This window comes from Coregonus lavaretus, assembly GCF_964263955.1.
Source record: "Coregonus lavaretus genome assembly, chromosome: 16".
Lineage (NCBI taxonomy): Eukaryota > Metazoa > Chordata > Actinopteri > Salmoniformes > Salmonidae > Coregonus > Coregonus lavaretus.
The window spans coordinates 16485002-16501611 of record NC_140003.1 but is presented as its reverse complement, the minus strand read 5'-3'; the positions used below and the strand labels follow the sequence as shown (position 1 = coordinate 16501611).

At 43.1% G+C, this 16610-nt stretch overlaps 1 protein-coding gene across 1 annotated transcript in view; it reads right to left on the bottom strand.

Moving 5' to 3' along the window:
* Positions 1-16375, bottom strand: part of agps (alkylglycerone phosphate synthase) — a 35977-nt gene extending 19602 nt beyond the window's left edge. The window contains exons 1-9 of the mRNA XM_084179767.1: positions 16179-16375; positions 6099-6188; positions 4469-4559; positions 4241-4361; positions 3886-3963; positions 2731-2802; positions 2406-2485; positions 1056-1136; positions 90-215 (exon numbers count right to left, since the gene is read on the bottom strand). Coding sequence (XP_084035893.1) covers positions 90-215; positions 1056-1136; positions 2406-2485; positions 2731-2802; positions 3886-3963; positions 4241-4361; positions 4469-4559; positions 6099-6188; positions 16179-16336 — 897 coding nt within the window. The 5' untranslated portion in view covers positions 16337-16375. The remainder of the gene's footprint in view (positions 1-89; positions 216-1055; positions 1137-2405; positions 2486-2730; positions 2803-3885; positions 3964-4240; positions 4362-4468; positions 4560-6098; positions 6189-16178) is intronic.
* Positions 16376-16610: the final 235 nt, after the last annotated feature.

The following is a 16610-nucleotide window of genomic DNA, read 5'->3' as shown; positions in this document are numbered from 1 at the left end:
TAATTAGTGCCTTTCAGTTTCAAATCTTTTGCCTGTTCAGTCTCCTAGTAAGATCAGAGCTCGTTAGAGAGAAGAGGGCGGGCACGTACCAGGTCCTCGATGTTGCCGTAAACGTTCTTCTTCATGCCTGATGCCCTAGTGGCCACCCAGCCGCCCAGAGAACTGAACTCCATGGAGTCAGGCTCATGCCCCGTACAGTAGCCGCTCTCGTTGAGCTGGGGAGGAAAGAGAACAACAGAAGTACACTCATCAGTATTCATAGCAGCACATACTGTAGGTGGTTAAAAGAACTTGCTTGCATAAACCACAATTTGTTATGAAACCAAACAGCTTGAGACAAACAAATTCCTCTTCCATTGTTGGATTCAATAGAGGGCTCGTTAGGGGCTTTTGTGTTCAGATTCTTAGCTTGATGACATCATACATTTTTACAACGGTCTAAAATAAACCGACCACAAAAAAATAAGTGAAGTAGCAAAAATAGTTTTGGATGGTGGGCTGGGCTGGCTCTATGCTGAAAGATATTTGAGGTAATAAACCTGTAGAGCCCTGTCTGAGTGCCCTGCGGCAGGCAGGGCCAGGTCTGCTCTAATGACACCTCTCTTCCAGGTGATGTGAGGAGAGTCAGGCCGTGTGCTTTATGGCACTGCTCTCCCCGACAGGCAGCTTTCAATGCTGAGCCATCTGCTCAGTCAAAATGGCCTCTCTCTATATGCAAAAGTGGCGCCTGTTTGAGATGCAGCACACGCATTCCTCCACATCAAACACTGGCTCCTTCTCCATTTTTCTGAATTAGCTTCATGGTGCCATCTGCTCATCGCCCGAGCCTCTACCCTTCACTGCTCCGCTGTGGAACATACTTACCCTTTCTTCTGCCATTCAGACCTGCCTAGCATGGTCTCTCTGTACTCCCAGTAAACAACTAACCCACAGGTGAAAGGATGGGAGTTTATTCGTGGCCATCTTACCATCTTAATGACATGAGGCTTTCATGGCAAATCATTGGGTAAGAAATGGTTTAGAAATTTGAGCACTGACGAAGTCAAGACACTTACTAATCTCTCTAAATCCTGACCGATGATGCCAGCTTCAACGTGGGCGACTAAATTCTTCTCGTCGATCCACAATATGCGGTTCTGCAGATACAAAGACAAAACTCATGAGGTCATAAAATGTCACTGCTTAGATCGTTTATACCACTAGAACAAACAAAATAAAATCCTGTTCAACGCCTTATGACTTCAGCCCAAGTGAAAAGCAGGCTCTGTATCTGATAGAGGTTAAGAGGGAGAGGATTTTTATTCAAATGCAGTTGCATTGACAGCAAATACCCATGGCTGTCCTCACTGTACTCCAACTCTGCCTTCACCCATTGAATTACTGCCTTAAAATACATTCCAGTTGTTGAGGTCTTAAGCCCAAACAGGTCAGCATGCAGCATTTTATAACAACTGTGAGGAAAATACAGATTCTGTGGCGACCACAACATCTACCAATGAGAAAGGGAATAACAGCCAAGCTCTTGTAATTGTTGAAGACGCGGGGGGAGTATTTCAGTAGCAACTCCCACCAGCGAGATGCAGCACACATGTGGCTGGCGTGACTAGAGGACTAGGCCGTGGGGAGGACACAGCATCAGTCAGATAGATTCCAAAAGGTTAACCTCCTTTTAACATTCAATCCAGCAAATCCCCCTCTCGTTTCAGGCTCTCCAGGCACCTCCTGGCCCAGCTTGAGCTCCCCTCACAGAGACATCAATCATTCTCCAGAGGTAATAAAGTGTCTGCTGCTGTCATACACAGCCTTTCATGTGCCTCCCTCAGACCCGCTATGCCCCGTGACCCTTGACCCAGTGCACTGGTCACTAGTATTTACGTCACCCCCTCAGTGACTGCTGGACTAGCGCTGTCCAGACTGCCAATATATCACCTGGGCAGAGGGTTGTCCAACAGCGCTGTGATACAGTACTGCTACTAAATGCTGTTTCCTATTGGGTTTCCTTCACTAACAGTAATTTCTCTGAGAACAGCTTGGAAAATTAATGCTACAGGATTCTCCCAAAGTTAGATAATGAGAGAGTGAGTCTCAGCTGGAAGTCTGAATAAGCTTTGATGTGGATATAGGAGCATCCTCTGCTGACCGCTAGCTTTCCTGTCTGCACATCTATAGTAAGTTGTAGATTCCAACATTCACAGCAATAGGAGCTCTAACATCTAAAATAAATAGTCCCTGGCTTAATACTGTCCATACTAAACTATATATTGTCAGTTAATCTTACTATACAAGACATTATACTGTCATATAAATGAGTAAAACAGTAAGTTGTGTTGAGACAAAGTGCTGAGCAGAGCAGATCTCTGTATGGATGCATGTATATGTGCAGCTGTGCAGCTCTGATTCCCCACCATCTGTGAAGTATCCAGGGAGACAATGCAGCGAGTCTCCTCCGGGGGGCACTCTAGAGCACTGGTCACACTTGTGCCTCCTGGGGGAGGACAGGAGAGCAGTTAGGGTTAGGACCTGGAGTTTTCCCTGAGCATGTCACATGAACAGGGGAAAACTCCGGGCCCTAGTAGTATACTTTTTCCTGGTCAGGTCATATGGTCAAGACATGGCATACAGTATCATAATCATTCTGGTCTAAAATCAGTTATTAAGTTTGGAAAACATTAAAAAGCAGATATTATAATGAACTGTACTATTGAGTTTACAAAAATGTAAAATACTCACCGCCGTATGGTATCAAACAAACATTGTGCTTGCATGCCAGCTCCACAAGTTTCACCACGTCGTTGTGGCAGTCTGCGCAGGCAAAGAATACCACAACAATATTTGGATGGACATTTTATCCCATGTCATTATATAAAACACACAGCCATAAATTAGTGTTAGGGCGATAACAAGAGTACTCATGTGGCAAAGGGAATAAGAAATGCCACATAAACCATCAGCCTCCGGAAAACAATAAACATTCACATAAGGCCTAAGCCATTTGAGCAGAGAGACAGGGAGAGCCAGGGATAGGCCAGGGAGAGCCAGGGATAGGCCAGGGGGTGCTTCTGGGGGAAGATGGCTCTGATTTGGCTGGGGGCATTCCTGAGATGGAACCAGAGAGCATGAAGCCCAGGTCTCTGGGGTGGGATGTGGGGGATCAATACGGACAAGGTGCTCTGGCCAATCCCAGCTCCCATGTCCATTCACACTGGTCCCCTGGCTGAGTGACTGAGGGTGAGGGGGATGAGACAGAACAGCAATATCAACCTACATGGATCAGCTTCACTGGGCTCAAGCCCTCCCTCGCTGGCCAATGAAAAATGTATCCGTTCCAACACACTCTGCCGTCCAATTAAACAAAGGGCGGCTTTGGTGTGGGTATAAGAGTTCACAAGACTAACAACCTTCCACTTAAATATACAACCATACTAAAGTAACTACCCTGGAATTCACGTTTTACATCACTGAGGCTAGAGGGAGTGCAATTTCGTGTGGATTTGGAGAGTTAGAAAACCAGGGGACGTTCCAATTTGAATGCTGCTACAGGAGCTTCGTGATTTGCTGGCCATTTGGGAGCCTGCTAATCAAGTTTCAGCCATAAGTCAACACTCATTTACATGATAAAATAGTGCCGGCCATAACTGCAGTGAACCAATCTGTGGCGTAATTCATGGGGGTACTGTGCTGGGCCCGGCCGTGGTGTATTGGGTATCAAACGCCCTCCCCCTGACGCTTCTTATTAAGCCTCCGCTCATACATATTAATATCCCTACGCCTCTGCAGAGATTAACCCTTTAAATCACCTAAGCCAAGATGGAAAGAAGCAATGCAATGTGGGAGGGAAGGAAAAAAAACAAGGACCATTTACAATAGTAGCGCCGCAAAACTCACTTGGCCACACCACCATGTCCGGAACCCGCTCAAATTTCTTCCCTTGTCTGAGAGCAAAGATTTCATGTAAGCAATGACCTGTTAACATAAGAGTGAAAAAATGTAATATACTTAATATACTACGAAAAAAGCAATTATGGTTGTATGATCAGTAAAATTAGTGTGATATTTATAATTTAATTACTTGACAGTTTACTCTGATTCATGCAGCTTTTTTCCCTATGTTTTGCATGTGTAAAAATAGAGGCGGCATCATGATCTCAACATTCACACAGTGCCTGTATGAGAACCCTCCAGACTACTCCAGATTACTCCCATCCCCCTGGAGGACCAGAGCCTTCCCAGCATGCCTCACCGTGGGCACGGAACACCCTGTCCTCAGCCTCATGGGAGAAGGGGATGCCCGTGGCCTTCAGGTCCTCTACGAACGCCTCGTTCAGACTGGGCAGTGGCACAGCGCTGGCATTCAGGGCAGGCTGGGACAAAGACATGGGAGGAGGAGGAGGAGGAGCCATTAACTGACTGCTGCAGTCATTGGAATTCAAACCAACAGGAGACAAGGGTTGGAAATAACGACACTTACTGTCGCGGGGCTTTTATGCTTCACACTGGCGCCAAAGGTGTTTTCAAACCAGTCCTGCAAACTGGGCAGGATCATCCCGCTCAGCCTATACCTGCAATGAACAGAAACACACAGGATTAGAAGAAAGGAAATTACCCGTCACAATTTGCCACCAGACCCAATCGGTAAACATAACTTATGCTGGGAACTGCTGAAATATATACAGAAAACACTGTCTGGCTGTCATTGGTATGAAGTCAGCGTGTGGTGGTTGGAGCTGAATGAGTTTATTAGGCGAGCCCAATGACAGCGCTGTCCGTGCCGTCCGTGCCGTCCCCGTCACGCCAGCCGCTGAATAATTGAACCGCTGGCACAGCAGAGGGCAGCACATCAGGGGACTGTAGTCCGCCTTTGTCCAGCAGACCATGAAACACACTCCTTAATGAAAAAGCCTCTGTCACAGAGGAGGAGAAATCTCTCAGGAGGAGAGAAGAGGAGACATCTCTCTTTGACTTTCATTTCTTCCATCCAGCCACGCATATGTAGCAGCCAAAAATAATTCAACAGAGAAAGCACGGAATGGAAAGAGGTGGTTGATACAATTTTGAACATAGAATAACAGAGGACCCATTTCCTGCACAGCATCCTGTATAATTCCCCCCATTACACAAACCCAGCTCTACATACAGTACAGAGTCTACAAGATCCCTTTGATTTAAGTCTGACAGACAAGGCTTTCTGTTCTTAAACCATACATCACAAGTAAAAAACCAATAAGGCCATCTCTGCCTCTATAATGTGAGATAGACAAAGGTGTAAAACTGCCAAAGAAAAGAGCGATCCATTCTGCTGCCTGTGTGTACTGAAGTCATCCTCAGTCACTAGAGAGAGAGAGTAGAGTTAAAAGGTTTCTCTACACCCACAGGGATTCAAAGTAATAATTTCCTACAGCATTCAGCATATTTCTAAAATTGTTAGATTGTACACATCCAACCATGATCCACCTATGAGAACTGTTGACATACACAAAACAAAAAGCACCAGTTAGCCTATCTATGGTGAAGGGGTAGAAGTACAGACATTCCATGCAAGGCAATGATCTGAGTTTCCAATGGGGAGTTTCAAACAGCTGATAATAACACTAATTGACCTCATATGTCTGGGACTGAATTGAGGCAAGATATGCAGGATACAGATACCAGCCACTAGATGGCACTAGCACCCCACTCTAAATGAGTATCGCGAGGAGGGGGTTTCACTAGATAGCACAGCCACAAACTCAAAATTGTCTATATCATTTAAATGAATGAAAACACAAATGTGCTTTTTGGTCTTAATTTAAGGTTAGGGTTAGGCTTAAGGTTAGCAGTGTGATTAATGTTTGGGTTAGATTTAAAATCACATTTTAAGCAGATAAATTGTAGAAATAGGCAGGGTTTTTGACTTTGTGGTTGTGGTAACTAGTGACGACCCGAGGAGGGGGAGGTTTTCGGTAGTATGTAGTGGAGTGGAGAGTGCAATCCAGAATGAGAATTCTATCACTGAATAATGGATACATTCACATTTACAGATCATAATACACAAGAACATTGAATATGTTCTTCATGAGAGTAAAAAAATTGGTTGAAAATGTTGGGACAGTATACTGTACCTTTTGCCTGTGAATTCTGCTTGACCCTTATTGTTGAAGAGGAATTTGGAGTCACCGTACCCCCAGCCATTCCACTTCATAATCTCCTGCCTTGGGAAACAAACAGTTGCAGTCAGTTTTATTGTGTTACAGTAATCTAAGCTAATACTGTACTAATGCTATCTGAGGTCAAAGGAGGACACAGGAGAAAAATCTCAAGGCAGCAAGACACTACAAGCAAGCACTTTTAGAAGGCCATGGCCTTGCACCTCATGAAAATGTCAGAATGTCAGAATTTTGTTGCAAACCGTAGTAGTTGGATAAGTGGTCTATTTGCCACTTATCCAACTATTGCAATGGGGAAATGTAGTGTTCCCTCATTTTGCTATCAGTTATTCAACAGGCTTTCCACATGGCTATCAGTAAGCATATTTGCAGTCTGGGAGGCTGCAGTCACACCTAGGTGTAGTCCCTGAAAGGTGGCCTTCCCCTGTGTACTGCACACAGCCAACCACTGGCAGTGTTTCCCCTAGGACTTTTATCAGCAGTGGTGGCAGAGTTAGCGGTGGGGGGGGTGACTGCCACGATTTAGCAGCAGTGGTGCGCCGCTGCTAAATGCATATAGGGGTAAAAGCCTATTGGCACAGTAACGTTGGGGAAGAAAACCTGTTAATTTCAAACACTATCATCAACAGCAATCAGTCAGGGTGTGGCTTAGATCTCATGTCATTAAGGACATTCCTTTCAACAATGACACTCCATGGGGGAAGCATCATGATGCATACCATAGATATGCATTACCAAAGGTGTGTCCAACAACTGGATATCCTCCTAAAACGATTTTGAAAGGAAGGAACATTGTGGGCATAGGCCTAATGATAATCATGGAAGAGGATACAAGAAACAGGGTTGAGCACTGAACTCAAACGTCAGGCAGAATTTTAGTATCTCAATATCTACTACATAATTAAACACTGACAGTTTAGTAATGTGCTTCTTCATCTGTGTTAAATCACTATGCTCATCCTAAGGGAATGCGTTTCAGAAATCACTAAGTTATAATACGACATGATTCAAGATTTCCCCAGCAGACAGATGAAATAGGCCACTACTCCTAGAAGGGATCCATAACTCACGTTGGTACACGTGATGGGATGCTAACACAGTGGAGTAAAACCATGATGAATGCCTGCCAAACAGCCAGGCAGTGTAAATTATGAGGAGCCTGGGAAATGAGACAGAGACATACTCTCCATGCCAGTCTGTGTGATCTCCTGTCATCACACTGGACGATGACACAACTCCACGCATCAACAAGCAGCCGAATACGGCTGTCCAGAGGTTAATGAATTTATTGTGCAATTAAATGGAAGCAACAGTGGTCTGGTCTCTGTCCCTTAGCTAACATTAATCCTAAGAGAGCTGGGGGAATCTTTTGAAAGTACTGTTATAAATATTACACACAGCATAAGAAAATGCTGATAACCAAAAACATTAGGCTAGTTCAACACCTTATTCATGTGGTAGCGTAATTTTGTGTCTGCACTCAAGTTATTCCAACAGAAAGAGACAATATTCCTGAGATTGGCACTGGCTGACTTGTTTTAGAAGCTCTGAATCATTTTTTTTAGAAGGTCTGTTAAGAGGACTGGCCTTAAAATGCCTTTTGAAAGAATGTATAGGTTGTAAGTCGACTCCAGACTGACATTCCAGCAGGACAATGACCAGTAGCTCAGCTTTGAAGTGTACAACATTCCTACACTCCAGTGACAAGTGAGTCGTTCCACCTCAAAAAGCACAAGAAAGAGGAATTCGACACCCACCATCTCAGATTCTGAAATAGTTTCTGTAGTTAGAGAAGATAAGCATTCCTGCAACATTGTTTTGTTGAAAAACTATTTACGCTAATTGATTGCACCCAAATTGGCAATTTCAAATGTATAAGATTCATATAATATTCAATAAATATAGTACCTAACATCCAATTTGGACCAAACCTCTTCTTAACAAAGATTAAGACGTGAGGTCAAAAGCCACCCACGGACCACACAAACCAAGCCCACCCCAACAACCAGTATACAGTATTAGTTCTCTATGTCTGACAAGTAGTATGAATCTGGAGGTAGGAGTATTGTTTCTTCATACCATGTAATGTATTCTCAGTTGTTTGGTTGATATTACCAGGTTATGACCACTAGGTGGTGCTGTTTCTGTTATTTGTTGAAAAAGGTGTCAAGACTGAACCTTCAAATGATAATGATTTATAAATGTAGAGTGAAGCATTACAGTTAGAACAATTTATTCCAATCCAGTACTCATCATCAAATCAGCAAACTAGAAAATCAGGTGCTCGCACATTCACCATTGTATGCTCATCAATGGGTTTCCCAAGGACCAAGTCAAACTTAATGTAAGAATATGTCACTGGAAACTCCCTTTGCACCTGTAGCTAGCTTTCCCTCCAACTGGCAACAGATTTTTATGAGAATATTCTGAAATCCGCATTAAAGAAAATATGTGCATTTTCCCACCAGTGGTGTGTTTCCATCAAACTGACTTGGTTTCGGATAAAAATCAGTGTGTGATGACGTAGTGCACACAACATTTACTTGTTGTTTGACTTGATGCTTGCTAGTTCAAATTGTTTATCTTTTACTAAAAACATAGCCTTTTTTAGCAAAGAAAAAAACTAGAAGCATAGATGTTACACGCAATCTGCCTGCTAATCAAAGTCAACAAACAAGTATGCGCAACTGCAGAGTAAGCAAACATTTAGTGAAGTAAACTCCTTTCGTTAGCAAAAGTGTCCGAAAATCAAGCGCAAAAGTGTAAGCAAGCATTGAGGATGACTGAAGACAAGGAGAATAACACTATTGAGGTTGATTTGCAGGACGACAAAGAATTGGTTCAAAAAAAGGGGGCCTCCTCTGTCGTTAGGAATTGCTTTGGCTTTAAGATATCCGACCCCGACCAACAAACAGTACTGTGTAAGTTGTGTTGACGCATTGTGCCGAAGGTGGAAACACCAGCAACCTTTTTCACCACCCGAAAACCCTGCATGTGCGTGAATATGAAGAATCTACCAGAACGCGTGCAACAAACCCCCGGAGCAGCGGAGCAAGTCCCAAGACATCTTCAAGCCAGACCCGCACTCAGCTATCACTCAAGGCATCATTCGTTAGTGGTACTCCCTATGACAAGAAGAGCAAGAAGTGGAATGAGATAACGAGTGCAATTACATATCACATAGAGAAAGACATGGAACCAATTCAAACTGTGGAGAAAGACGGTTTCAGAAAGCTGATTCGAACTCTAGACCCAAGATACGAGATCCCGAGTCGTAAATACTTCAGCAAAACATGTCTGCCAGAACTCTACACAGAATGTCGGGACAGAGATGCCAACGAAATCCGTAACACTGCATTCTTCTCTACCACCGCCGACTTATGGTCAAGCCGGACCACAGAGCCATACATTAGCCTCACGATTCATTACATTGACGACAACTGGAAGCTGCAAAGCAAATGCCTTCAGACCTCTTATTTCCCAGACGACCACACCGGAGAAATCATTGCAGCTGGGCTGAGGGAGGCCCTTTCATCCTGGGGCTTGAAAGAGTCGCGTCAAGTGTGTATGACTACCGACAGCGGATCGAACATGGTCAAAGCATTGGAGCTGAACAAATGGACAAGACTAGGATGTTTCGGACACAGGCTACACATTGCTATTGGTAAGTTTCAACATCCAAAACACTTTTTTTTTTTTATAACGTAACTTAAAAACAACATAACTTAAAATGCAGAATAACTATTGTTTTCCTTATCTCCTCTGTTTAAAGTTATAGCTGACTACACTGCCTGATCCTTCTTATACGTTAAGCCGAATATATACAGCTATGCAAATCTATAATATTTGTCAATGTGTGCAATATCCAAACATTCAATGGATTACATTGCTTTTATTTATAATTGATACATTAGCCTATGGTTTCAATATAATTGAATCTATCCTCTCTCTTTCAATAATAAATAGCCTACTCAATAAATTATCCCGTTTTCTAAAGCAACATAGCTCTCTTAAATCACAACAGTTGTATGTAAATATATAGATGGATTACATTTGTAATCATGTCCAGTGTCCATGCTGTAAATGGTTGTAATTACAGCAGATGCAATGTTATTTCTATTGAATAATTGTGATTCATTATTTTTCAGAGAGGAGTGTTCAAAACGAACCTCGGGTTTCCCGGGCCACAGGAGTGTGCAAGAAAGTGGGCAGCACATTTTCCTATAGTTGGAAGAAGCAGAAGGCCCTGACAAGTGCACAGGATAAAACTGAGCCTGCCCCTCCACAAGCTCATCATGGAATCCCCGACAAGGTGGGGATCTCCAATGCAGATGATGGAAAGAGTCCTGGAGCAGGAAAAGGCCATCACACAAGTCCTGGCAGCAGACAAAAAAACACGGCACCTTGCACCCTCCTAGCAAGAAATTGAGGTCTTTGAATCTATCACGGCAGCACTTAAACCCTTCCAGGATTTCACAGATGCCCTGTCAGGAGAGACATACGTGAGTGCGTCCTATCTGAAGCTGGTCCTCCACTTGTTCAAGACGGAAGTTCTGAAATCAAATGAGGGCGAAGCCAAACTGACCCGAGAGATTAAGATGAGGGTCCTCAATTACCTGAATGACAAATACACTTACCCTGAAACAGATGAGCTGCTCAGCATGGCTACCTTTTTGGACCCAAGGTTCAAGACCACCTACATGACCACTGAGAAGCTGGTGTAGGTGAAGGTGAGAGCTGCCTCCGAGACAGAAGCCCTCCTGGTAGGGAACACAGCGGTGGGGGACTTCTCTCTTGAAGAGGACCAGAGTGAGAGAGAGAAAGAAGCTGCCACTGCTCCACAACAAGCAAAGAAGTCCAAGAAGGGCCTTGGGAGTTTCTTTAAGAAAACCAGTAGTGCACCTGCCTTAAGAACCCAGAGACAGGTAATCGAGCAAGAGCTGGACCGCTACACTCTGATGATGGCAGCAGACAGTGAGGCTGATCCTTTGGAGTGGTGGCAAGTTCACGCATCCAACTTCCCACAAGTGAGTTGTCTGACAAAGAAATACTTATGGATCCCTGCCACAAGTTCGCCCTCAGAGAGCATTTAGCACTGGGCGCAATGTGGTCACATGCCAGAAGCTGTCAATAGGCTGGTGTTCCTGAAACGGAACTTGTGAAGAGGGAGGCAGTGAATTGTTACATGGTGAACTGAGAAACATACACACTGTCTGGTTAATGCTTGAAGAAGTTAGTCTAAAAAAGGTTTACAACTAAGCAGGTAGCTTAGTGGTTAACAGCGTTGCGCCAGTAACCGAAAGGTCGCTGGTTCTAATCCCCCGAGCCGACTAGGTAAAAAATCTGTTGATGTGCCCTTGAGCAAGGCACTTAACCCTAATTGCTCCTGTAAGTCGCTTTGGATAAGAGCGTCTGCTAAATGACTAAAATGTAATAATGACCGGTGTTATGCTGAAAAAAGACTGCACTTCTTATATTTGGCAGGAAAAAGTAAAAAATATTTACATTTTCTTTACATCCTGAGTACTTTAAATATTTTTTTATTTTATTTTACTGCATATTTATTTAACTTATATACCTTTGTTTATGTTTCATGTTTGCACAGGTTTACCACAGAAGTAAAAAAAAAAAAAATTGCAATGCCCCCTTTCTGTTTCTATAAGGGTAAAAGCAATATTTTGTCATTTATTAACATTGAAGGGCTCATAAAATGTTGTTGTTTTTTTTTGTACAGTATATCGTGATATTATATCATTATCGTCCGGACAGCGGACAATATTGTGATATGAATTTTAGTTCATATCGACCACCCCTAGGTCAAAACACGGTAATATCAAGTTGTGTGATGGTACATAAACCTTAACTTCAATGACTAATTTCTCTGATCAGGGGACAATAACCATCACCAAATTCACTGAGAATAATTTACATAGTATGAAGAAACAATATTCCTAGCTGCAGCATCATACTACTTGTCAGACATAGAGAACTGATACTGTATTATTGTAATTGGGGTGGGCTTGGTGTGGGGAGTGGGGGGTCCGTGGGTGGCTTTTGACCATTTCTTTGGATTCCTCATGTCTTACTCATTGCTAGGATGAAGATTGGTCCAAATCAGATCAAATGTATTTGTCACATGCGCCGAATACAACAGGTGTAGACCTTACCGTGAAATACATACTTAACCAACAATGCACTTAAGAAAATTGAGTTGAGTTTATTTCGTAAATATTTTCTAAAGTAAAAAATAATAAAGTAACACAAAATAACAATAATGAGGCTCTATACAGAGGGTACGAGTCAATGTGCGGGGGTACAGGTTAGTCGAGGTCATTTGTACATGTAGGTAGGGGTAAAGTGACTATGCATAGATAATAAACAGCGAGTAACAGCAGGGTAAAGACAAAGGGGGGTGTCAATGCAATGGGCTCCCGAGTGGCGCAGTGGTCTAAGGCACTGCATCTCAGTGCTTGAGGCGTCACTACAGACCCCCTGGTTTGATTCCAGGCTGTATCACAACCGGCCGTGATTGGGAGTCCCATAGGGCGACGCACAATTTGGCCGGTGTACGCCGTCATTGTGAATAAGAATTTGTTCTTAACTGACTTGCCTAGTTAAATAAAGGTTAAAAATATATATATTATGGTCAGATTTTCCAAATGGAGGGCGAGGGAGAGCTTTGTGCGTGTCTCTGTGTGTGGAGTAAAGGTGGTCTAGAGTTTTTCTTCCTCTGGTTGCACGTGACATGCTGGTAGGAATGAGGTAAAACGGATTTAAGTTTGCCTGCATTCAAGTCCCCAGCCACTAGGAGCATTTTCTTGTTTGCTTATGGCCTTATACAGCTTGTTGAGTGCGGTTTTAGTGCCAGCGTCGGTTTGTGGTGGTAAATAGAAGGCTACGAAAAATATAGATGAAAACTCTCTTGGTAGATAGTGTGGTCTAAAGCTTATCATGAGGTACTCTACCTCAGGCGAGCAATACCTCGAGACTACCTTAATATTAGACATTGCGCACCAGCTGTTATTGACAAATAGACACACACCCCCACCCCTCGTCTTACCGCACATTGCTGTTCTGTCCTGCCGATGCACGGAAAACCCAACCAACTGTATATTATCCGTGTTGTCGTTCAGCCACGACTCGGTGAAACACAAGATATTACAGTTTTTAATGTCCCATTGGTAGGATAGTCTCGAATGGAGCTCATCCAGTTTATTCTCCAGTGATTGCAGGTTGGCCAATAGAACGGATGGTAGAGGCGGGTTACCCACTCGCCAACAAATTCTCACAAGGCACCCTGATCTCCGCCCCCTGTATTTCCTTAATTTCTTCATGCAAATGACAGAGATTTGGGCCTTGTCTGGGAGCAACATGACATTATATCCTTTGCGTCCGACTCATTAAATAAATAATCTTTGTCCAGTTCGAGGTGAGTAATCGCTGTTCTGATATCCAGAAGCTCTTTTCGGTCCTAAGAGACGGTAGCATCAACATTATGTCATGGAACGACCCAAGTGCAATTCCACAAAATGTAGGCAATGTGGGCAAATTCATTAAGGTTACATTTATGTCTACTGATAACAATGCAAGTTGTCCACAATATTATTTATAATCTGGAAAATGGTGGAAGGGGGGCACTTACACTAGGGAAATAGGCAAAGCTTATGTCTAATGATTTATTTTCATAGTTCAAACAATAGTGGCACTAAAACTACCATCCATTGGGTAATAGAAAGAGATCCCACCAAATCTGAAAATCTGGCTCCCAAGGGACATCAAACTCACCATGCAAAAACGGTAGCATAACTGACCTGACCTAGAGTTAGGTTTGATCTGAAATAAACCTCAGCACTTCTCTGCCTCAAACACTTCCTATAGGCTAACTAATATCAATCAAATATGTTCCATTTACACAATGAAGAGCCATACATAATGCAAAACAAATAGTTGAAATTCTTGTGGTAGAAACATGGGGGCATTTCCTTACATTGTTAAATAGTGTAAAGTTGACCAGAACAATGCATGACAAGGCCCCTATTGTACAAACTGTTACATGGGTGGGTTCTTACAAAACAGTCTGTTTGGCTGCGTTTAGACAGGCAGCCCAATTTAGATTTTTCAGTAATTGGTCTTTCGATCAATCAGATCAGCTCTGAAAACGAGCTGATGTGAAAATATCTGATGTGATTGTGGAAAAAAGGTCAGAATTGGTCAGAATTGCCTGTGTGAACGCAGCCATAGAAATGAATACTGAACAAAAATATAAACGCGACATGCAACAATTTCAAAGATTTGACTGAGTTACAGTTCATAGAAGTAAATCAGTCAATTGAAATAAATGCATTAGGCCCTAATCTATGGATTTCACATGACTGAGCAGGGGCACAGCCATAGGCCCACCCACTGGGGAGCCAGGCACAGCCAATCAGAATGAGTTTTTCACCTCAAAAGGGCTTTATTACAGACAGAAATACTCCTCAGCACCCCCCCTCCTCCCCTCAGACGATCCCGCAGGTGAAGAAGCCGGATGTGGAGGTACTGGGCTGGCGTGGTTACATGCGGTCTGCGGTTGTGAAGCCGGTTGGATGTACTGCCAAATTCTCTAAAACAACGTTGGAGGCGGCTTATGGTCGAGAAATTAACATTGAATTCTCTGGCAACAGCTCTGTTGGCCATTCCTGCAGTCAGCATGCCAATTGCTCGCTCCCTCAAACTTGAGACGTCCGTGGCATTGTGTTGAGTGACAAAACTCCACATTTTAGTGGCCTTTTATTCTCCTCAGCACAAGGTGCACCTGTGTAATGATCATGCTGTTTAACCAGCTTCTTGATATGTCACACCTGTCAGGTGGATGGATTATCTTGGCAAAGGAGAAATGCTTACTAAAAGGGATGTAAACAAATGTGTGCACAACATTTGAGAGAAATAAGCTTTTATTGCACATGGAACATTTCTGGGATCTTTTATTTCAGCTCATGTAACACTTTACATGTTGCGTTTTTATTTTTGTTCAGTATAAATATGAAAATGTGCTCTAGTCATCCCTGTTGCTTAAACATATCTGACACTAGATGTCACTACAGCATGATTGTGAAAGCTGAACAGCCCACTCGCCTCATAAGGAATTGAGAGTCAGACCACCACACGTCTTGGCCAATCAGATCCAAGTTTTAGGCGGAAAGTTTTCCTGCTCAACTTTATCCCATTTTGATTTCTATCAATCATTGTTTTGACTGGGAGAGGGTGTCCCACTCCTAAATCCCAACCAAATCTGGAAAAACAACCTCTAGAAAGAGATTATAAGACTACATATAGAAGAATATAGAACTATCACCATTATAATGACCCCTTTCTTCTGTTCAAGAATGTAGCTTCTAATTCTTGTCATGTCAGTCAAACAGAGCTGAGATTTCCCTAGTTGTTCAGAATATTGTCAGTATCAAAACAATGCCAGTAGCCTATCAAGCTATAGCTAACAATATACATTTGAAATGGAATAGGCTACCTTGAAATAGTTTGAAATGTTGGCAAGCTAATCTTATAGTTTTACATAACTCCAGCTGCCCACTCTTCACTGCGAGTGGCTAGTGATGGTCACATAACTTTGGCAAGTTATGACAAAATGGTACATGAGATGGTGTACGATTGATTGACCTCAACTCAATATACACTTCAACGGAGGGTGACAGATCAAACATTCCTATAACACATTTTAAGTAGCCCACAATAAAAATAATTGTTGGATAGAATACAGTCCCGCCGCACCCACTTCGATGAATGAACACTTTGTTTGAGGACCATTACCGTTAGCGCACATTCAGCTGGCTAATTTCCTTAGTTAAATGAAATCCGAGATGTCTGAATAATAATATGCCAAGGAGGTCATCTCCGTTTGTAAAAGACACCAATGCTGTTTCTTAATGACAAGAAAATGCATAACAGCTATTTCATACTGTATGACAATCACTTTTAGCTACCAGCTAGCATTTCAGGATAGCCATCCACTGCTACCGCATCACCAGCGCCAATTCCTACCTCTTCCTAGGCACCGTCCCTTTATTCGCTTCAGCTTTGCATTCTGTTGCGATAATCCCCGAGTCACCGTCCTTATGTTTCTGTAAATGCCCGGCAATTATCCTCAATCTTTGCTGTGCAATTCGTTGGCTCTCGGAGCTGTTGCTGTTTGACGCCATGCTGCTTCCGTGTTTGTCCAGGGAGAGGCAGCTGTCAGAGGTCAGCGCAGCAATAGAAGGGGTGTGTTCGAGAGGTAAACCTAACGAAGCCGACTGTAGACGAAAGTCGGCGAGTGAAGTCGGGGGAGGCGCATCTGCAACAGCCAAAAGTCGGACACTTTAGTGGTTTTCCAACAGCAAGATTCAGATCGACATGGCAGTGTCAACATAGCTGCTATTGTTGATCAATGTTTGTCTGTTGTCTAAATAAACTTTTCTATATCACACACTCACA